This window comes from Tamandua tetradactyla, chromosome 4 (assembly GCF_023851605.1).
Source record: "Tamandua tetradactyla isolate mTamTet1 chromosome 4, mTamTet1.pri, whole genome shotgun sequence".
Classification (NCBI taxonomy): domain Eukaryota; kingdom Metazoa; phylum Chordata; class Mammalia; order Pilosa; family Myrmecophagidae; genus Tamandua; species Tamandua tetradactyla.
Window position 1 is genome coordinate 23,623,006 of NC_135330.1, and position 23,750 is coordinate 23,646,755.

General features: G+C 33.5%; 1 protein-coding gene across 3 annotated transcripts in view; it reads left to right on the forward strand.

Annotated features, from left to right (window-relative positions):
- Positions 1–23,750, forward strand: part of FIRRM (FIGNL1 interacting regulator of recombination and mitosis) — an 84,821-nt gene that overhangs the window by 29,489 nt on the left and 31,582 nt on the right. For all 3 annotated transcript variants that reach the window (XR_013174068.1, XM_077156921.1, XM_077156922.1), the window contains 10 exons: positions 2,541–2,621; positions 4,380–4,444; positions 5,556–5,704; positions 6,041–6,170; positions 7,235–7,421; positions 8,255–8,337; positions 8,678–8,729; positions 15,708–15,797; positions 19,287–19,472; positions 21,659–21,781. Coding sequence is in view for 2 of the 3 variants with exons in the window: in XM_077156921.1 (XP_077013036.1) it covers positions 2,541–2,621; positions 4,380–4,444; positions 5,556–5,704; positions 6,041–6,170; positions 7,235–7,421; positions 8,255–8,337; positions 8,678–8,729; positions 15,708–15,797; positions 19,287–19,472; positions 21,659–21,781 (1,146 nt within the window). In the remaining variant the exon portion in view is untranslated. The remainder of the gene's footprint in view (positions 1–2,540; positions 2,622–4,379; positions 4,445–5,555; positions 5,705–6,040; positions 6,171–7,234; positions 7,422–8,254; positions 8,338–8,677; positions 8,730–15,707; positions 15,798–19,286; positions 19,473–21,658; positions 21,782–23,750) is intronic.

A 23,750-nucleotide genomic window follows, 5' to 3' on the forward strand; every position in this document is an offset into this window, starting at 1 on the left:
TTCTCACATTGGTAACATTGAAAAATGTTCAGACGAATCCTCTTCTGTGCTTGTATTCCCCATCCCTTTTTTGTTGTTATTGGGATACAAACTTTCTACTTAACATATTTGAATATATAAAGATGGGGCCATTAATGTATTTTTGTTGTTCACTTGTCTTTTGAAAATGTCAAAATAAAAGCACATGTTTAATTAGTGAAAGTATGTAAGAGAGTGAAATTGGAGTCTGCAATCCAATCTTGCATAATTTCTCCTGTAACAAGAAGGAAAAATTTAAGCTAAGCAAACTATTAATCAGTTGTATCATCATTCATTCATTTAATAGGTATTTCTAGAGTGTTAATTCTGTACCATTAAATGTACTTGTTGCTAAGTTAGTCATATAACGTGCCCTTAACAGTTCAGAGTTTCACCCAGGGAACAAATAAATGAACAGATAGTTAGGGAATAGTACATTCTTTGGAGATTTGGAGTACTAGGTAGGTACCCTGTCTTGAAGGTTTCTTAAAGTAATGTGGCTGAATAAAATTTATTGAGTGTATTTTAAGTTCAGTGTAAATTATGCTTAAATTAATATACTTTTAAACTTGTATTGCACTACATTAGAGAGCTCATGTTCATAATAATCAAAGATAGGTTAGTTTTCATCTAACTCATTTCTGCTGAGGAAAATTGATTTCAAATATTTTTAATAAAGGTAAAAATAAAAAGTCATATTCAATTAGTGGATCATCCAATTTCCTTTTCATTGGATTTAATTAAGATTTTGCTATATTGTTGGAAAAGAAATTGAACATAGTCAGTTAACATTAAAGTTGGCATGCTATTTTCATGTAAAATTATTCTCAAAATTGAAAGCAATAATGTATTCAACTTAATTTAAAGCTGTTTGGATTCTAATGTGTATCATACATTTCAATGATATAGTAACCATTATTTTTTAGCTAAGTTGACCTAGTGTCAGGCACTGTTTAAACCTTACAATGAACTTGGTAGTAGCCTCATTACAGATGAGGAAACTGGGCGACAGAGAGATTAAATAACACCTAGTAGTTGTGGAAGGGCTAGGATTTACATCTAGCAGGATGACTCCACAGCCCTCTGTACTAATTCCCCTATATACACATAGTTATTATTTTGGCATTGCCCACTGTTTTATCATTTTATAAACGTAAAACCTGCTAAAAAACTCTCATATTATGCAAATACCTAAGATGGAAAATGAAAGCCGCCATCTGTTAGAGAGAACCACAGGTAAGGATTCAGTGCACTTTTCTTTGGGGGGTTGGGGTGAGGAGAAGAGCGAATATTAACACATAACATACATTTAAAAATAATAATAGAATTGCATCACATATATATTGTTTTACAACTTGCTGTTTAACAGTCATATTTTAGGTCTTTCTGTGCTCATGAAGATATATCTATCTACCTGATACCTTTTAATAACTATATGGCATTTCAATATGTGGATATATCATAAATTTATTTAGCCATTCTCCACTTGATGGATGTATGATTAATTTCCAGTTTTCACTACATAAAAGTTGTGTTGCATGCCAGGGCTAGTATTTATAAGATACATTTCCAGAAATGAAATTACTACTGGGTCAGGAAATTGTAAAACCTTATCTTTTAATAATAATGAAAACAATGTTATTTTATTCTCCCATGAATGTTAGAAGAGAGTGCTTTTTAATCCCGTTTCCTCTCTAATGAGTCTTTTCTAGCTTTGCTAATCAAATAGTCCCCTCCTTACAAAAAACAATATCTAACTAGCTTATAGTTTAGAAATATTAATTTATTGGCAGTTTGTATTTCTTTTCCTGTGAACTGCCTTTTCATGTTCTCTACCTATTTTCTTTTATAAATCATTCTTTTATTGATTTTTTTAAGGGGAAAAAACCTTTATTAAGTGCTTACTACATGCTAAGCATTATCCTAAAAGGCTTAAAACTTCTTTAATGCTCAGTACAACCTAATCAGACACATGTTCTTATTCCCGTTCTGTGGGAGAGGTGCGGATGCTGGGTGGTACACTTTTCCAGCCCTTCCCCCTCTTTCCCCTTCTTACTCGAGGATTCTGGATCTTTTGGTGTTTTCTTATTTTACATTGGCTAGTGACTTAGAAAATATAAGTGGATTTTTCTTGTAAGGCAGGCTGTAATCTTTGATTTAGGTTAGAATTAATGGATCTTATTGATTTGTAAGATGCTTCTTTTGACCATCTTTAAAAATTATTGTTGATTTGATCATGGAATAGCAAAGAACAATAAGGTATTTAAATTTTTCATTTTCATATCAACCAAGAAACAGCACCTCTTTTGTCATTATAGATTAAGGTTTCTTTTCCGTACTATAGAGTTATAAATTTTTACAGAATGCCTTTATAGTCTTTGGTGTGTTTATATTGCTTCCAACAATTCAGAGAGGACTCAGGTTTTCTTTGAAACTTTTAACACCATGTATAAGAAATCTTTAAAAAAGATCTTTTCATTTACAAGTTAATTTCATCTTATTTATTTGCTTTCTTGGAATAGGATAATGCTGATTACAGATTATTCCATAAAACACTCAAATTGTGTCGTTTCTTTGCCAACTCCCTTTTGCACTACACTAAGGTAAGGCTATTTTTAATAATACGCAAATATAAAACTTACAATAAATTACAAATTACCATGCTTTTAATCATTCCTGCCAAGAACAGTCTTTTGAAGTTATTTTGTGAAGAATATGTTTCACATTTTGTTTTGTTTTATGGTATACTATTGTCAATTGTTAAATATTGAGCATCAGTTTTGTAATTTGATATGTTCCCTTAACAGTGTTATTTTCATTCAGTCCTCTGAAGAAAATTATTTCTCTAACCATAAGCATTCATAAATATTTAGAGGATAATTCAATTTGCCTTTAAATATACTGTTTACAGATTACTTCTACCATGTCTATAAATTAGATTGTTAAAATTTAGAAGTTCAAACCTGCATAATTTTTTTTTTTAATATTCATATTGACAAATCTTCGTGCACATACAGTCGGTGTGTGGTGTACAGTCAGTGGTTCATAATATCATCACACAGTTGTATATTCATCACTATGATCATTTTTAGAACAGTTGCATTACTCCAGAAAAAGAAATAAAAAGAAAAAACTCATACATCCCGTACCCCTTACCCCTCCCTCTCATTGACTATTAGTATATCAGTCTACCCAGTTTATTTTACCCATTATTTCCCTATTATTTATTTTTTATCCATATTTTTACTCATCTGTTCATACCCTGGATAAAAGAAGCATCAAACACAAGGTTTTCACAATCACATAGTCACATTGTAAAGGCTGTCTTTAAGAATCAAGACTACTGAAACACATGAAACTGAATAATTATTTTAAGAAGACCTGTATATTTGGTAATCATCAGAATAGCAGTGATAATGGAAAATACATGAATAGAATAGATAAATTATTAAGACGGAATTTTTGGAAAAATGAGCAAAAATGAGCTTATAGAAGAAGAGCAGTCAGTTATAGGAACATCATTATAGTAGATACTAGTAATTTTTCTTTTAACTGTTTTCCATGGTGAATTTATTTTTGACTTTGTCTTCCTCCTGTTTGAGCAAAAGATAAGGATCTTCTGTGATTGTAGATGACAGTCATAATTCCATAGCAGGCAGCCAGTGACTGATGCATTGCCATCTTATTTTGGTTTGCTAACTAAATTGGTTCTTTTGAGCGACTGCCATTTAGAGTAATCAGCTGCTGTTAGACTGAGTTCTCTGCAGCTTGCAGGGTAGGCACTTCAGTGGTTACACCGTGTGGGAAGGTGTGCGCACCAGTCACACTTGATGGGTAGTTACCCATTTCATATTTTCTTGACGAGTAAGTGGAAAATTCGCCTCTAAATGTGCCATTTTAATCTCATCAGATTTTGTTTCCTTCTGTTTTTGTATACTATGATAAAAAGTTTTTATTTTACTTTCTAAGAGATAATGCCTAACCCAAATGGATGGAGCAGTAATACTGCAGCCTTACTGGTATTTAGTATGTGACCTGATCAGTTTATTTGATATTTGAGCTTCAGCATTCTACTCTGTGTAATGGGGATGACAATGTCATAAAATTTTTGAGAGAACTAAAGTTAAAGTAGTATATATAAAGCCATTTGGTATGTGACTGTTAATGTGCTCAGTACATGATAAGTTTTGCTAATTTTGATTATGGCAGTAGTTGTAACAGTAAAGAATTTTAGGTATTTAACCTCATCTTCCTTTATTTTCTCATGTGACACATCCAAGATTTGATTTTGTGTTGCATGCCTTGCTATGTATTAGCAAGGCATGTTGTATACAAAGAATAAATAGAATTATTTTTTATAGGAATTTCTTCCTTTCCTCTCTGATTCTTGCTGTACATTGCACCAGCTTTATCTTCAGATACACAGGTAAGAACAGCCATATGATTATTAAAATGCTGCAGTACTGTTTTTAGCATGCAAATTTTGAGTATAAATTATTTAAAAATGAAACATAATAAAAATTTTATTAGTGTTTTCACAAATTTTTATCTGCTTGCTTAAAATAATTGAAGAATGGAAGCTTTTAAAGAATAGATTCCATGTGATTTTTACTTATTCTTTGTAGTCTTAATTAGTGGTATGATAAATATCAAAGGCCAAAAAATTTGTTGTATGTATTGTCTTGGCAGAATCTTTTTTATCTTTATTAAATTTTATAGTACTTCTGTGAGATTTAAGCTAAGTGGTGTAAAACAATCCCGAATTACAAAGAAGTATAATTTAGAGAGGAGCTAAGTGACATGTGAAATTAACAGTTACTGCAGGAGCCCTAAATTTAATACTAAAATGTCAGCTCATTTATCTGATAATCCTTCATTTCCCTAATCTGTTTAGTCTCCTAGAAAACTTTTTCAAATCTCTCCCTCTTCAAGCTTCCTATATCCAACACCACCACTCCACTTTTCATTCTCAATTAATGACCTCACTTCCTATGTCACTGAGAAAGGTAAAAGCAATCGTATTCCTTCCAGCACACTGACTATTCTACCTGTATTTAGGCCCATATTTCCTCATTATTATGAGTGAACTGTCTGTGCACTTATCTAAGACCAGCCTCTCCATTTGTGTGCTGGATCTTATCCTCTCTTGAATGCTCAGGGAATTTGGCATTCTACCTATTTTAAACCAACTTTTAATAGAAGTAATTAAGTCAGAATTGATCAGACATATTTTTTAATTTAAGTTTTTACTAGTTGATTTAAGTTTCATAGTTTTAGAGTATTTTAAGGATGCCATTATCAAAATGTGGTATTAAAAAAACATAAAAACAATACCAAAGATTTCTCTAAAATTATAAACTCTTAATCATTATTTAGTTCAGAAATTTCAGATAATTCCAATACCACTTTGAAGTTTGTTTCAAGGTACTTATATTTTATATTTTCACTACTTGAAGAACATTGGTTTGCAGTACTTACCTTTATCTAAAATTAGAAGATGTCTATTAATGTCTGAGGTTTTTCCCCTTCCTTTCCAGTAAGTTTCCTCCAAGCCTGTATGCTGCCATGATTTCTAAAACACAGCAGGAGGAAATAGCAGGTGCTTTCCTAGTGACTCTGGATCCACTCATCACTCAGCTTCTCACATTCCAACCTTTTGTGGAGGTGATTTTGGACAGTATGTTAGGTAAGCTTCAGAATAGATTTAATATTAGATCATTTATTAATTATGACCATTAGAAATAAGGTTATTAAATTAATATAAAATTATGATCATTTTTTCTAATGATCATAATTAATTTTTATATTAATTTATGTTTATTAGTTATATTTATATAGCTGTAAAATTCCTTATACCTTTATTTAAACTGATTTAGTTTTCTTGGAACATATTTCTCATTAAAAAAATTTATATCTCTAAGCTCTAAGCTCTTTACAAATCACAGTCAGATTTCTGGTGAAAAAGTTTTGGATTCCCACCCCCCAGTTTGTCATAATTTATTGTGCTTTTATTATCTCTAAGACTTGCCATGTGAACTACAGTTTCCACAATGTCTACTTCTGGTTGCCATCATGGATAAACTGCCTTCTCAGTGTTTGGAGGTACAGACACTGTGGTGCACAGAAAGCCAGGTCTCAGAAGCCATAGCCAGGTAGCAAACATGCTGTTGTTTATATCCATTTACGTTACGGGTGGTTTATTATAGTGAATGCCTTGTTTGGGATTATCTTGAAGTGAAATTTTGTGTTATTTCAAATATTCTAGTTCATAGTTATTATGTAGACTCGTATATATTATTACCTTAGGATAATTAGATTAATATAAACTGCACAAATGTATAACAGTATTTTTAGAAGGCATTGCTTCATGGTCAGTGTTAGAAACATTGACTAATAGAGTAGATATAATAAGTAACATTTAGGAATGAGTTCTCATAAGTAGAATGCCAGGTACTTTATAAGTTATCACCTGGGAAATTTCACTTGTATTCATCCACCTTGACGACACCGTAGTCCAGGCCCTCATTTTTTTCTTTCTGGATTATTGCTATCTTCTGGTTTTTACCCTTTCCTTTACATATTTTATGTACTACTACCAGTTATCTCTTGCTCAAAATCCAAAGCATAATGTGAGAACCTCTCAGCTTCACATTTAAAGCCCATTTCAATCTATTACCATCTTCTATTTTGCTCCTCATCCAGTAACTCATTTTCTACATATATACCTATCAGACTCAATATTCATGTCTGCCTTTTATTCATGCTTACTCATTTATATGTTAATGATTTTTATGTATTTAATCTCTTTATGAAAGTTTCTTTGGTCATTTCAGTCTTAAATGATCCCTCCTTGTCTGAACTATAATACTTATTTTGTGTTTATATATAGATATCTAATTTAACAATATAAATTTTAAGTTCCTAGAAGAATTTTTTCTTTGACTCCGTACAACTCAATACTATGGTAAATATTTGGCAAATGATCAGGAAAAAAATGTCCAGGAAAATTTTGTTCTCCTTTAAAGAATTTCTCTGTCAGTGGATATATTCATAATTAGGTATGCATACATCACACCTATTAGAAACTATTGTTGATATATACCTCTTGAGGCATAATGCTTTGATAAAATAAACCTTCAAATGTCATATTGTTATTAAACCTTCTACTTATTAAATGTTTATAATGTTGGGTTCAATATTCTCATTTTCCTTGCAGGACTTCTCTACTCAAAGCCATATTCTGCAGTTTTGAGCAGTGTTCGGGTGAACTCTCTCTACCTGTTCATTTACAGGGGGTAAAGAGTAAAGGGCAAGCTGAGGTTGCTGTCACCTTATATCAGCATGTTTGTGTTCATCTGTGTACATTTATTGCTTCCTTTCATCCTTCACTGTTTCCTGAACTGGTAAGCTTGTGACTTGCTGAGCTTGCTTTCTTTTAATTGAAATTACAATTCAGAAACAAGAATATGTGGGAAAGCTAATATGTTTTGTTTTTGAATGTCATTATCTCAGTTTACCTTTTCATTTACTCATGTCTTAGGAAATGGTTACTCTAGATTGCTATGGTATTCAGATACTGATATATATTTTATATTTTAACATTAAAATATACTAACTAAAATATTTGGGGAAACACTTTGTATGTTTGTATGAATATGAGAAGAAAGATTTGAGAATTTCACCTAATTTAGTTAAATAAAATGGGAAGTACGTAGTACCAGGTCTCCTATAGATCTTAGGCATAATGTAGATTTTAAAAAATAATGCAGTTCGATTACAAATAAAGTTGAGAAAATTCTTGGAAAAGTCCTGTAATTTACATAAGGATTAGTATCATTTAAGATATTATACCACTAGGTAATATCTGGCACATATGAAATATTATATTTGAATAATAAAAGGCAGAAACAAAATTATAGGCATATTTCTTTTATACATTATTTTAAAGATTTCAGACTACTTAGAGAATCAGTCATTGTGGACACGAGTGAGTGACTACATTTAAAAACAATGAATGCCATAGCTCAACACTGTCTTTAACATCTGATTGGTACTCAAATGATGTGGGAATGGCAGCATAGCTTCTGTTGAGTCAGTAGAACTTCCCAATGAGGCTCTATTGGTATTTGAATTCTGATAGTACTTTCTTTTATTTTAAGAAATGTCATGCTAATAATAATTTGTCATGAACTTTAGCATATAAATAAATTAATGTAACCTTTCTGTTTTTCATTAGGATGCTGCTCTGTTGAATGCTGTGCTTAGTTCTAAAATGATCACTTCTTTGTTAGCTATGGATGCATGGTGTTTCCTCGCTCGGTACAATATACTTACTTTTTTTAATTTTTGGATTGAGTTATAGTGGTAACCTACAGTAAATGATTTTATACTTGCAAATTTATAGAAAAATTGTTTCATTAATCCTTTAATACCCTTTTCTCTCCACTACTCCCCACCCCCCACAGAAGGCTTGATTTCATATCATAGTGCTTATTAGGGAATGGTTTGACTATTATGCTGTTCCTTGGCCATGGAAATAACTGCAATTTATATGCCCCTATCAAATTTCTATTTTGTGCTTTATGGAAGTTTATCTCCTTGCTTTTCTGAATAATTATTGTTTTTTAAGAAGTCAAATTATTGCCTTTTTATATCTCAGATATGGGACTGCTGAACTCTGTGCTCACCATGTCACCATAGTAGCTCATTTGGTGAGTAGAATTATAAAGCTTAAAACACTCACTTACCATTCAGTTCCTTTGGTGATCTGATAATATATATTTTTTTGTTTGTTTCTAAATAGTTTTGTATTGTGTACAATCTGTATATTTTTGTTGTAACAAATTATTTGAGCACAGATTCCATTAAAGATTTTAAAAAAGAAATAACTGTAATGAAGAGAAAATAGTTACACATATGGTAGATATCAACAAATTGTCAATACACTGTCTAAAGAAAATACTTAGAAAATGTTCTAGTTTGCAAGCTATGTCAAAAATGGGATGGCCTTTTAAAGAGGAATTTAATAAGTTACAAGTTTACAATTCTAAGGAAGTGAAAACATCCAAATTAAGGTAACAACAAGAGGTAACCTTCACTCAAGAAAGGCTGATGGGTCAGGAACACCTCTGTCAGCTGAGAAGTCACATTGCTGGCGTCCTCTTGTCCCTTGCTCTTGGGTTGCATTGCTTTCAACCTCTCTTCCTGTGGGGGTTCCTCACTGGGGCTGGTTTTCATCTCTTGGCTTCCTTGCTCTCTCCAAGTTTTGGCTTGCTTAATATATCATGGTAATGTCTGCTGGACTCCAAGCATGTCCAAACATCCGTGTCTCTGTTCTCTGAAGCACCTGTTGTCTACGCATCTACATCTGCCCTCTCTGTCAGCTCTGAGGCTTCTGACATTTCTGAATCTCTCCAGAATGGCTCCTCTTTTAAAGGATTCTAGTAAACTGATCAAGATCTACCTGGAATGGGTATAGTCACATCTCCATCTAATCAAAATGTCATACTCACATTTGGGTGTGCCACACCTTTGTGGAGATAGTCTAATCAAAAGTTTCCAATCTATATTATTGAATCAGGATTAAAAGAAATGGTTACTCCTACAAGATTGGATCAGAATTAAAGCATGGCTTTTCTAAAGTACAGAATACTTTCAAACTAGCACATGAAGATACAGACAGAATATAAGTAAAGGGGTAGATAAAGGGATACCATGTAACACTAATTGAAAGAAAACTTGAGTAGTTATATTAAATTCAAACAACTCAGAGTTCAGAACAAGGAAAATTATGAGGAATAATGAGGGGCATTGCATAATGATAAAAGATCAATTTTCCAAGAAGTGCAAATCTTTCACATACATGCCTGTCGTGGTTTGGAGCTGTATGTACCCCAGAAAATGTCCATGTGGGTTTGAACACACTGTATGTAGGAATTTTTGATGAAACCACTTCAGTTGAGATTTAGCATACTTCAGTCAGGACTGACCTTAAACATATTAGTGGAGTACTATGTAAGTGTAGTGAAATTCAGAGATATGGAAAAAAAACATGGTAAGCTAGAAGTTGAAGGTCAGTGGAAGCTAGAAGAGAATGGAGAGGACAGGAGCTGCCACCATGAGCAGTACATGTCACAGAGGAGCCTAGAACCAAGGATCACTGGCAGCCAATCTCAGAACACCACAGTCTGTGGGAAGATGATGCCTTGATTTGGACATTTTTCTGACCTCGAAACAATGAACCACTAAATTTCCATTATTTGAGCCAACCCATTACGTGGCTTGAGCTGCCTAGGGAAATGAAACAATACCCCAACAATCAAGCATCAAAATATATGAGGCGAAAATTGACTGAAATATAAGGATAAATAACAAATCCAATATTTGTTGAACTTCAGTACACCTCTATTAAGAATTGCAAGATACAAGTGGGATGTTCAGGCTATATTTTGGCTGTTATACATTTATTACTATGGTGATAAGAGAGCATGCTTTGTTATATTTTTACCCAATTTTCTTCTAAGTATATTCTAAAAGAGACCATACAATATTTGTTCTTTGTTTCTGGTTTATTTTGCACAACATGATATCCCTAAGGTTCATTCAGTTCATTACATGTAGTATTTTAATTTTTCAAACTTGTTAAGGTATATTTTATATCCCAGAATGTGGCCTATGTTGGTGAATGGTCCATTTAAGCTTAAGAAGAATGTTTGTTGTGCTATTGTTGGATGGAGCATTCCATAAATGTAAATTAGGTCAAGATTACTGATAATGTTGTTCACCACAACTGCATCTTTAATGACCTTTTGCCTGCTGGATCTGCCAATTATTGAAATAGTATGTTCAAGTCTCCAGCTACAATTTTTTTTTCTTTCTTTTACCTCTATCAGTTTTTCCTCACATGTTTGGAGCTCTATCCTTAGGGACTAGGCATTTCAGATTGATGTCTTCTAGGAGAGTTGGCCCCTTTATTATTATTTAAAGCCCCCATTTATCTCTCATAATTTTCCTTATCATAAATTTCTACTTTGTCTAAAATTAAGTTACCTACCTAATCTTTGTTTTTTTAGGGTTAACTGGGAATATCTTTCTCCATCCCATTATCCCATTGCTTTACCAGTCTTTCTCTGTATTATTCAAGTTGGTTTTTTTTTTTTTTACATGGGCAGGCACCCGGAATCGAACCCGGGTCCTCGGGCATGGCAGGTAAGCACTCTTACCTGCTGAGCCACCATGGCCTGTCCTCAAGTTGGTTTCTTATAGACAGTATGTAGATGTGTCTTATTTCATTGTCCAGTCTAAAAATCCTTGTCTTTTAATGGTTGTTTTAGACCATTCAAAGTTAAAATAATCATTTAATATATTACTATTTACCATTTTTGCAACTGTTCTCTCTTTGTATGACATATTTTCTTCATTTCTTTTACTGTCTTCTCTGGTTTATAAGTGAGCCTTTGGTATATTTTCATTTTCTTTCCTTTCTTAGCCTAACAATTATCCTTTGAAAAACTATACAGCTTAAAAAAACAAACCAAAGAAAAACTATACAGCTTGTCTTAGTATTTTCAGTACACATTGCAACTAATCTATGCCTACTTTTAAATATTCACACACACCATCTTGGAGCATTCCATAAATGTAATGTGGATACCTTAAAACAGATTAGTTCCAGGGCGGTGCGATGGTGGCTCAGTGGCAGAATTCTCTCCTGCCATGCCAGAGACCCAGGTTCGATTTCTAAAGCCTGTCCATGCCAAAAAAACAAACAAGAAAAAAAAAGAGCAATTCTAATTCCTCCTTCCATCCCTTTAACATTGATGTCCTATATTTCACTTAATTTGAATTTTAATTATATTATACCTAAGAAGGATAGAAAGACATATAGGGAGGTAAGATATTTTCATATAATTTAAACTGCTAAAATGTCAACTCCAGTAGACTGTGATAAATAATATGTTAAGTAAGATATAAGGCAACATCTAAAAAGTAGTATATGTAGAGATACATAGAAACATTATAAATAAAACAAGGTAAAATATAAAAACTGTTCAAATAAACAGGAATTCAGGGTAGAAAATAAATTAAACCAGAGAGAATACAGAGGAAACAAAAAGTAAACTAAGTGGAATTAAACCTAAACATATCAATAATTAAATTCAGTGTAAATGGTCTGAGTAAACTTTAACAGACAGTGGTTGGTAGAGTGATTAAAAATATGCAAATCCATGCTCTTTATGACAAACTCACTTCAAATATTATTATATACGTACATTCAGATGAAGAAGGTGTTTTAGTTTGCTAGATTGCATAAAGCAAATACTATGGAATGTGTTAGCTTTTGACAATGGGAATACATACATTTATAACTTAGTTTTGTGGATGTGAAAATATCCAAATTCAGGCCTCATCGGGATGCTTTTTCCCTGTAGATCAACTGTAGACGATCCTGGAAACTTGTTGCATGGCAAGGCACATGGTGGGGGTCTTCTGGTCTCTCCCTTCACTTCTGGGATTCATTGATTTCAGCTTCTTGCTTTCATATTTCATTAAGGGAATTAAGACCTACTCTAGGCCTTAACTGAATTAACCTTTTCAAAACTTCCTACTTAGAATAGGTTTACATCCACAGGAATTGATTAGCTTAAGAACATGATTTTCTTGAGTATATGGAGCTTCAAACCACCAAATCTACCCTCTAGAAACCAAAAAGACAAGTTTTTTCCATATGCAAAATATATTCATTACATCACAATATCCAAAATCTTAAATAATTTCAGGAAGAATACTAAGTACAAAGTCTTATCAAAATTGATTATAGATACGGTCTATCCTGGGACACAATTTCCCTCCCTCTGTGGACCTGTGAAACTTAGAGAACAAGTTACTGCCTTCTAATATACAGTGGAGAATTAGGCATATCATAAACATTTTCACACCAGGAGGTAGAAATTGAAAGGAAAACAGGGGCCACAGGCCCTAAACAACTCTGAAATACTCCATTAGATTTCAAGTTGTGAGAGTCATCTGTAGAATGTTGCTTTGTCCTCTGCACCTGACCAAGTGCACCCTACCTTTTCCAAGTGTTTGTACGCAGCCATGCTCTCCCCAAACACTTGGGGTGCTGCTAGCCCCAAATACTTGGGTGAAAGTTACATACTACCAAGAACTGGAATAGTGTCCAGGCTTTAGGATAAATCCTCATTAAGCATTGGGGTAGCTGTAGGACTCACTGCAATTTTCCAGGCTTCTTAGAATACTGAGGTAAAACTCTTCCTGAAGAATAGGGTAGAAGTCCTGCCCTCTCCAATTCCCAGGAAATACCCTTTCCACAAACATGTGTGGGCTCACTCTCTTGGCCTGAGATGGGTTTTGGTCAAAATCTGCTTCCATTGTTCTTCCTCTGTGGTCATTTTTCCTTCAGCCTATCCCTTTTCTCTCCCTTTTAGTTTAGGCTGGTAGTAATTCCATTCATACAGATTTCATTAAAAAGTTGTCAGTTTTGCCTTGAGTACACAGGCATCCGTACCATCAGATATGAGGACTTGTAACAGATCCTTTCTAGATAACTGCATTTTCAAACCTGAGTTGTAATGAACTGGTTGACTGGTTCCATGTTCTGTTAAACTTTTATATGGAGCACTGGTCTCTGAGAACTAGCATTTCACAAGTTGAGAATTTTCCAAACTATGAATATTTGTTTTTTGTTTTTTGTTTTTTGACCAGATACTCAGTTCTCAGCTAATTCTTTTCCTGTCACATTTAACCATAAGCTGCTAGGAGAAATTAGGCTGGACTTTTCACATTTAATTTTACATTCTCTTATGCTAAGTATTCAAACTCTTCACTTTCAAATTCTGCCTTCAGACTTGAGACTGATGCCAGGACTCAATTTTGGCAAGTTTTTTCTTTCCCATTTCAAAACAAGGGTAGCCTCCCTGCCAGTTTGCAAGTCTTAATTTTTGTCTAAGCCTGCAGTGGAAGAATCTTTAGCATCCATATTTCAAGCAACGGTCACTTCAAACCAGGCCTTTTCTTTCAAGAAACTCCAATTTCTTCCAGCCTGTGCCCACCACCCAATTATAAAGCCATTTGCACATTTTTGGCGTTTGCATTAGCAGCATCACACTATTCTTATACCAAAATCTGTTTTTGATTGCTAGATTGCTGATAGCAGATACCATGAAATGGGTTGGCTTTTAACAAAGGAAAATTATTAGCTTACAGGCTTCCCATTTTGATGCCATGAAAGTATCTGAATCCAGACATCATCAGGATGATATTTTCTTCCTGAAGTCCAGCTGCTAGCCATCCTGGATTCCTCTGTCATGGCAAGGCATATGGAGGCAAGGCAGGTCTCTCCCTTCTCTTCCAGGTTTTTTTCTTTTCAGTGGTTTCCATGGCTTTTCCACCTTTTTCTGTATGAAATTCATTCTCTTAGAAAGGATTCCAATCAAGATCTGGTAGTATTTTAAAATGTGAAAATTAAAAGGAAAAATGATATGGTAGCTAAAATTGTTTTGATATTTTCTTTGCTCTGTATTAAGGCTGATGCTATTGAAAAATACAGACTAGAAACAGCACGTGTAAAACTGGGGAAATCTTATCTCATGTTTTCAAAATTTTATAGAGTTCCAGTAATTGTTCTGGGAATGGAAGACTAGGTTAATCGTGACTAAATTTAAAATTAAATGCAAGCTGAAGAATAAGAAAAGAGTTAGTTTTAATTTGAAAGTCAAGAGTTCATCTCTCTCTGTTTCTCTCTTTTTCTCTCCTCTTTTTAATGACTTAGACAAGCTAAAACTTGATTTTGTTGTGTCTCTTTCAGTCAGGATCATTTGGGATGGATGAATGTAATAGTGATTGATGCCTTTTGAAAAAGAAGTGATGCTTTGTGAATTGGTACAAAGAGAAACATGGTTTTATAAAGATCTCTTTTAATCTTTTCAATTTAGAAGTTTCTTTGCTTTTAAATTGTGAAATTTCTATATGTTCCGTATTAGACAGGTTTGACCTCTTTGTGTTTTTTTCTACCCATCCTTGGCCTTTCATAAAATCTTACATGGTTTCATCCCTCTTTTGTTTTCTAGTAGACTTACTGTTAGACGTATTTCTTGGTTTAATTTTAAGCATTTTGTAGACTAAATTCAGTAAGATGAGTAACAGACACATGTGACATCTATGTCTCTATGTCTTGATCTTACTTACCTACTTTACTAAATCCTTAACACATCTTGCACTGGCCTGAATTCACAAAGCAAATAAATAATGATGTTTATGTTATATATTTTATATCACTGGTTTTCTTTAAATAAAAGATCTAGTACATTACAATAGGAATTGATTTCCAGAAAATTGAGTTTAAAATCTTTTCTGATTTTAACTTCTAAAGAGTTAAACTCTGGACTGTTTGCTTGGGCTTAGATCTTTAAAAGCCCCTTGAATTGTCATTGACTAAGAGGATTAATTTAGCATATTATAATCAAATGACAATTGGAAATAGAAATTAAAAAGTGTTGTTTTTAAATATAATGACAGTTTTTTGATATTGAAAGTAATGTAGGTTCTTACTTTCAATATTACATATTAAAGAAAAAAAATATGTAATAAATATCCCAAAGATTATCTATAGTCTCATTCCCACTGTTAAGATATCATTGTCTTTCCTCTTTTTCTTTGTCTTTTCACAGATAAAATCTTGCCCAGGAGAATGTTATCAACGCACTAAACTGTCAGTACTGTTGAGGCGTCTGTTCTTCTTCATGGCCCTGCCCCATCAGGCAAGGATATTATCACTGTCACTGTCTTTGAGCAACTGCTGAGAATTGAGTTCAGACTTTTTTGAATGCCCCTTCCCCTTTTTTCTATTTAGTGTAAATGTTTGACATGATTTGAGCATAAAAGTTGAACATAATGATTGATTTGTTTATTATTTTTAGTGGGGTTTAGATTCTGATATCCTTGCTCCAAGCTATAGATAATCATTCTAGTTCTGTCTTCTTGAAATATATCTCTTCCCTGGTTTTTCATACATGAAATATTTGAAATAGTTCTATATCCCTGCCCCCTTTTAAGTTATTTTAAAGAACTACAGTATTATTTATGCCCTTAAATGTCTCTTATTTTTTATGGTAAATTAGTTGAATTTTTAGGGGGCCTCTGAAAAGGGTGATATGCTTTAGTTGTTTGCCACTGTAAGGAAACTAAGTTCAGTCATAATAGAGATTATCCAGTTACATGAACCAATGTAGCCTAGGGTATCCCTCAGATTGGTCATATCAGAACTCCTTTAGGAGCTTTTTAAAAAGTATAGGGCCTGGACCCTATCTGTGAATTTGTGGGAATGTGTGAGCCTGAGGAATTTGTTTTTGTTTTAAGTTCCTACATGCTTCTGACATGTTCCAAGTTTGGAAACTACCTTGTTAGGGAGTTTAGGGTCTTAACAGGTCTTGGTTTAAATCCTGGCTTAATTTGACCTTTGGGAAATCATCCTTTCTGAACCTCAATTTCCTGGACTTACGAGATGTGCGATGTGTATCCGTTTTGGGATGTTTTGTAAGGACTTATTTTGTAAGAAGATAATGTATGCAAAACACTTGTATAGTATTAGGCTCAAGAGAAGAACTCAATAAATGCTAGGGAGTTTTTCTTACTAGGGTATTTGCCCCAAGTCCGTCTGCCTCCTTGCCCTAGAGAAGTAAGCCAAGTACCAGAAGAATGAGGAACCACACCAACCCACTTAGTTCTCTTCCCTAAAGGTATCTGCAAAAGCTGAAAGCACACCAGATCCACCTGGTTAGCCTTCCAGAAACAATTGCAGTTTTTCCCCCTTTAGAGCACAAGAGTTGTTAATTTCAGGTTTTTAGAATTTTAATCCCTTTCACTCCTCTGTCAAAGATCTTGCCATTGGTTCCTGGTACATGTTCTTTATAGAGGCTCTGTTAACTGGGAGTCTTTCTTGAAGAAATAGAATTGGGAAAGGTAAGGTAGTATGAGTGAGTCCAGTATTTACTAGCTGTGTGGCCTTATACAAGTCTTTTTCCTTTTAGCTTCAGTTACTTAATTTATGAAATAGGAATAAGATTGTCCTCTTCCTAGCATTGCTGGGAAATTTTAACTCCAGAATAATATGATTCAGATTGACTTAGCTCTGAGTAAGGTCTAGAAATTGTTTATAAATGAAGCAGATAAACTTTAGTCTAGAGATCTTTTTGCATACTTCTCAGTTTTCTAAATGTTTCCAAATGACTGAGGCTATCAGATATGTAAGATGTAGATAAATTAGGAGTTACTTTTAATTTGTTCTTTGTCAACAATATGTACTGATTTCCTTCTCTAAATAAGTCACTATGCTGAAATTTAAGATTAATAATTGAGACAAACCTGAATTTGAATCTTTTCTTTCCTGAGAGTCCTTGGGAGAGTTCATCATAAAACTGAGATACTAACACTTGCCTCACATGGTGATTGAAACAATGAGATAAAGCGTGTGTTTATCCCACAATATAGCATGAAATGAGCACTTAAAAAATGTTAGTTATTTCTACTCACCCAGCTGTTTTTCCTTTCCTGTTTCCTTTCCCTCCTTGATGGAGGGAGCTAATTGACATTTTTAAGACTGTAGTATGGGCTAGGATTTGTACTGGGCACTTTTAATTTGTTTAGTCCTTATAACAGCCTTGTGGAATAGGTGATATTATATCCATTTTACAGATGATGAAGAAATGGTATCTCAGGAAGTTAAATGGCTGAGCAGGGATTCAAATTCAGATCTGTCTTCCTCCTATATCTATGCTCTTTCCACTATTCTTTCCAATTATTCTATGCAGCTATTTCAGGACCATCTTGAATTTGTGGGATGTTGACTCTGCCTCCTTTAATCAGAGAAAATTGGCTCTCATTGGCTTTCTCCACCTATTATCCACTCATATTTCACTCCTAGTGAGCTACTGCTATTGACTTTAGCAGTTTTAAGTGTTTAAAATTGTATAAAACAAGGGTTTTCAACTTCAAAATAGAATCTTTAACTCTATGTGGCCACATTGGCACCACCAACCCTTTTATGTTGTCCAGGGCATTATTATTCATAGTTCCTATTTTGGCAAGGAAACTAGTTCATTTACTCACTGGATTTTATTATAAAGAAAGATGATTTTTTTTTTTAAATCAGCTGATGCAGTTCTCATGGTTTCCTGATACAGTTTGGTTTCATATAAAGCTGCTTATAATAATAAGACATGCAGGTCATCAAGGGATCCATTTTTCTGGCTATAGTAGATGTCCAAGCAGATAGCTACATCAGTTCTGCCTTGTTTTGACAGTATTTTCTACTAAAGAAATATAATTCAAAGATCAATTATAGTATGTACCAAAGTTTTCTGTCAAATGTTATATATATATATATAAAATGTTTCATTGTCGTAGGCTCAAAGCAGCTTTTTAAAGTTTTTGAGGTTGAGAAAATTTTAATTCATTAAGTAGATTTGGGCTATTGTAATTTGAATTAGGCCATTTCTTAAAAAATAGAATAATGTATTTCCAAGTTGGATTATACTTAATTTAGTAACTAAGGGCACTGTTGTTTTGCTGATTATCCACCAAAAACTAATTTTTTGTTTTTCAGAACTTTTATTTTTCATTTTAATATTGGGTGATGATGCCTATAACAAAAGAGTACTGCTTGTCTACTAACTGGGCAAGCACTTTGAATTATTATTTCAGTGGCAGAATGGATTTGTCAAGCACATTCTTTGGTGACTTCATTTGTGAAATTTAGAATGTTGTTTAAAACTATGAATTAGTCTAAAGCAGATTAGAGCCAGCTAGCCCATTTGAAAACAGAACCTGGGGTCTCTGCTTCTTTAAGTTCTGTAGTCAACTGAGATAATAATAAACCACACAGGTTTGCTAGCTTAGTCTTGTTGGCATATTTGAAATCTTGCTTTTAATTTAACTGTATGAGATGATGATTAAATGTATACTTAAGAAAATAATGTACTTATTGGTAGGAATGTGATAAAAATATCTTACATGACTAATAATGAATTACATTTTAAGCATTTTTATTGCATTTATACTGAGTTCTACTTAAACTGTGCTTTTAATTTTGGAAATAGAAATGCAACAACAAATATGTTTGCCTGCAATATTACCAGGCAATTAAAAAACCATTCTAAAATATTAAATATGGGAAGCTAATGCTTGGGTTCTGTGATTCCATTCATCATATAGTCTCATGTTTCTCTTGTTTCTTTGACAATTTATTTCAGGTAGAATTTATTCAGAAATTTTCCCCAAATGAAGAAGAAAATCTACCTCTGTGGCAATATATTTCCTTCCAGGCTTTATCTGCTGACCTTAGGAAACAAACTGCAAGTGAGGTCACAAGAATGGGCACTGCACTTTGCAGGAAATGGCTGAGTAGCAGCCATACTTTGGGAGAACTTGAGTCTCTGGTAAGACAGTTTTGATTTATTTTATTTATTCAGCAGCAATTTATTGAGTACTATTTTAGGTACTGGGGATAGGTCATAAATAAGATGGACACGGTCTTTGTTCTCAGGTTAGAATCTAGCAGGATTTTCAGATTTCTTAATTGTAAAAGGATCTATGAAAAGCTAACTGTTATCTTGATTGATGTCATTTGTATTGGGGAAAAATTCCTTTGTTACTTAAGACATATTGAAGCAAATTAAATATAGTGTAAAATATATATAGTATTTTTGCTGTTGCATCAGACATAATTCTTTCTATTTGACAAAATACAGCTCCCATTTTGTTCAAACCTACTCTGAGCCTTGATGTACTGTTCTAATCCAAATGCCCCCTCCTAAAATAATGTAATAAAGTGACTGAGATCTGCTCTAAAAAGTAGGCAGTGTATAATTTTTTACAGTTTATTGAACATAGGACATGTGGTAAATTTTTCACTTTAGTGTTTGTTCATTCATTCAACAAATATTTTGTGTTAAGCTCCAGGGATATATGTGGGGACAAAACAAACAATTCCTACTCTTGTGGATTTACATTCTAGATTAACAGTACACAGATAGAATAAGAAATATTTATAAGCTTTATAGTAATTGGGGAAAAAAGCAAGGAAGGGGAAATAAAACTTTTTATATACCTTTATCTTGGATAAACTTTTAAATATCTGGTTAGGAGTGTGTTAGGTTTTGCCTTTAATGTGTGCTAACTTCTACAGTAAAGACAAAAGATATTTTTTTGTTATAATAGGTAAAATAAAAGCACCAGTTTTTAAAAATTGAATACAATTTTGGGCTAAAACCAAAATTTTAGTCCAGCAGGTCATTTAACATGTTTATTTGTAAAAGAAATAGGTAAATCTTAAATAAAAGTTGCATGATAATTACATAATTGTTGGTGTAGTTGTTGAAGTATAATGGCATAAAAGCGTTGCTATTGATCATTGCATTCTCATATGGTCTCCCAACCCCCATCACATCACAACTAACCCTATACCTGATCAGTCAGAGAGAGAGATTTGGTTATTTTCACGTGTAGATAAGAATAAATACAGAAAAGACTGTTTATAGTTTCAAGTTATAAACATTTATGTATCTTACATGCTTTATTTGATTATTAAATGCATTGTTGCCAAGGAGTTTTAAAACTTAATTATATGGAGTTGAGACACTGTGGAGGTCACTCTTATGCAAGCTTTGTTTAGACATTGCTACCTATCATAACTTGCCAAACTTGAACCAAAACCATTACTGCCAATCCTAAAGAACACTTAGAGCATTAGATAAGATTCTACAGAGGTTTATGCACTAGGGTAACTTTCCAGAAACCTACAACCTTCAGATGGGTCCCTGGACCAGGTAAGTCCTGAAATGCAGAGGGCCCAGCCTCTCTAAAACATCAACTAATTCCATCCCCCATCCCACATTATTGATAGCCCCTTCCAACATGAAAAAGCTAGAATAGGCATAACCCGAATACCCCTAAAGAGTGGGAGAAAGATCAAAGGTAATGGTAGAGTTATACAGAGAAGGTAGGGCTTAACAAATGAGTATGATTGCTGTATCATTATACTGATATTTCTTTTAGACTCCAGTATCTTAAAGAATCTAGAAGTAAAAACCTAAAATTGTGGAATTGTAACCCACACCAAACTCTGAAATCTGTTCTACAACTAATTGTTGAATGTACTTTGAAATTTATTGGGTTTTTGTATGTTATTTTTCACAGAAAGAAAAAATTAATTAAGAAATTTAATTATAAAACAACATTAAAAGTAAAAATATAAACTTGAAAACGTTGGGTCTATAATGAGGAAAAAAATCAGATGTTTTAAATGCTGAATATTGTAGGTTAGATTGATCATACTGACTGTTTTTATCAAACCTACTTATTAAATATATTGCTATTTTCATTTCAAGTTATTGTCATCCTAAAAGGAAAAAAGGTTTACTTAGGAAAATGAAGCAAATGGTTTTGTACATAAGGAAAATTAGTTTTAATAAAATATATATTTTTATTAAAGAAATAGCTAAAAAGATGTCTTCGGCTCTTAGGAATATTATTATGTTTTTTGGTGAAGTTATTAACTCTTATAACCTCGGGGTAATTGGCTCAGGTGATTCTCTAAAAGCCTTTTCCTCCCTCTGTCTTTCAGAACAGTGCACTTTCTGCTTTGCTTGCTGTATGTAATTCTTCTGGTGAGGCTTTGGATATTGAACAACAAACTGGAGTTATGGAAGTTGGGAGTCAGCTCTGGACTTTTTTAAATACTGAACAGGTAAGGAAAACTCAGTATTTCCCTGAACAAATAAAGAATATTGAAAAAAGAACAGTACTGAAATTTCTCTATAAAGTAAAATTAGTCTAATTTTTTTATGTGCTTGGTAAAAGCTATGATTTAGAAGTTAAAATACAGATTTGTATTCTTTTTCAGAGTGTCATAGAACTATATTAGCAATATAATTACTAGTCACAATGACAGTCAATTTAACTCTTTTTTATGACCGGGTTGTTTTCATGACGAGGTTGGACCCTGCTTTATCAGTCAAATTCTGCCCCTACTAATTGTTCCTGTTTATCATCGAGTGATTCTAGGATAGTTTATAAAATATTTTGGGCAACAGAGCATGATCTGGCTTAAAGGTGGAAGAGACAAGTGAGTGGGTGTGGCTAATTTATATTCCTTTTTCCTAGCACAGCCAAGAAACAGACTGATGATTTGACTAGAATTACTGTGATATGTATGTCTCATGTGATAATAAACTAGGTTTCTAAGTGAAGCTTATATTTTTAAAATACAACAAATATGCCACTTGTTTCCTTTGACTAAGTAGAGAAACACATTTTTTCTTTAGGTCAAATAGCCAGTGGAAAAGGCAACATCTATACTTTTGGGAAATAAGAGAAATGATTTTGTAGATAAGGTTTTATTATGAGTGTGAATGTATGGTCACAGACTTCCCTACTACAGTATTTTGACTTCAACAAGTGCTTTCTTCTGCTCTTAAATCTTTCAACAAGTATTCATTGAGTATGTCTGTGCCAGGGATATAACTTACAATATTATGATATAAACAGTAATTATGGAAAAGAGAAATAGAAATTTAAGGAGGAAAATTATGGGAAGCTCCAAGAATCAATCTCTCTACTAGAACACCTTTTAAACTGTCTGAATCAACTATTTTGAAATTCCAGAGTTCAACAGAACACTATATAGCATGCAGGGAAGAAAGGGAGAAAGAGACTAGTAAATTACAGTAAATACCAATAAAATTGCTTTTCCACAGAAGTTACTATTGCACTGCCACTCTTGTGGCAGGCAGCAGGCAAAAGTATTGTCTAGCCCTTGAAGTAGTTTGCTAATGCCAGAAAGGGACATATAAAAGTCTACTTCCTCAGGATCTGGGGTAGGCACAGGCTGATCATTGACCATAGCTTTTGATTAGCTTACTTCAGGTAGCTGGGTTCCTGGCTCCATGGATGACCATTGTTCTAGCCCATCCCTGACAAAGGTAGTGGAGGAGATCAAAAGATGATGTGCTTCCTCAGAGCTGTAGAATACAGCCAAAGAGCTGCATTTGCTGAGCAGGTCAAGAAAGTGCAGCTTTTGGGGGAGAAGCAGAAGGAGTTCCTAGTGTCCTTCCTGGTCTCTCCCTTCTCCCCTCTCCAGGGCATTTTAGAGCTGGCTGGCACCCCCTTTGTAGTTCCCTGGTCTTGTTACAGCAGGGAAAGACTGACTTGAGAAACTCCTCTTGAGTATGGACCCCCACCCCCGGAATTTGCAATCCCTACAAAAGCAGCTTGAGACAACAAAAGCAGTATTAAAAACAGTTGTGGCACACAGCCTTTACCTAAACTTGATGAAGGAAAAGTCAGGGGATACAAATGACTAAAATCAGAAATGTAAAGAGAGACATTACTGCTGACCCCACTGAAATAAAAAGGACTATAAGGTGATACTATATGAATAGCTGTATGCCAATGAAATTAGATAACCTAGATGAAATGGACAAATTCCTAGAAATGCATAAACTACCTACTCAAGAAAAAATAGAAGATCTCAACAAACTAGTAAAAAGACTAAAACAGTAAAATAAATAAGTAAATAAATAAAATCCAAAATGAAAAGAAATAAAACTTTCATTATTTGCAGATGACATGCTCCCATATATAGAAAATCCTGAAAAATCTATGACAAAGCTTTTAGAGCTTATAAGTAAATTAAGAAAGTGGCAAGGTACAAGATT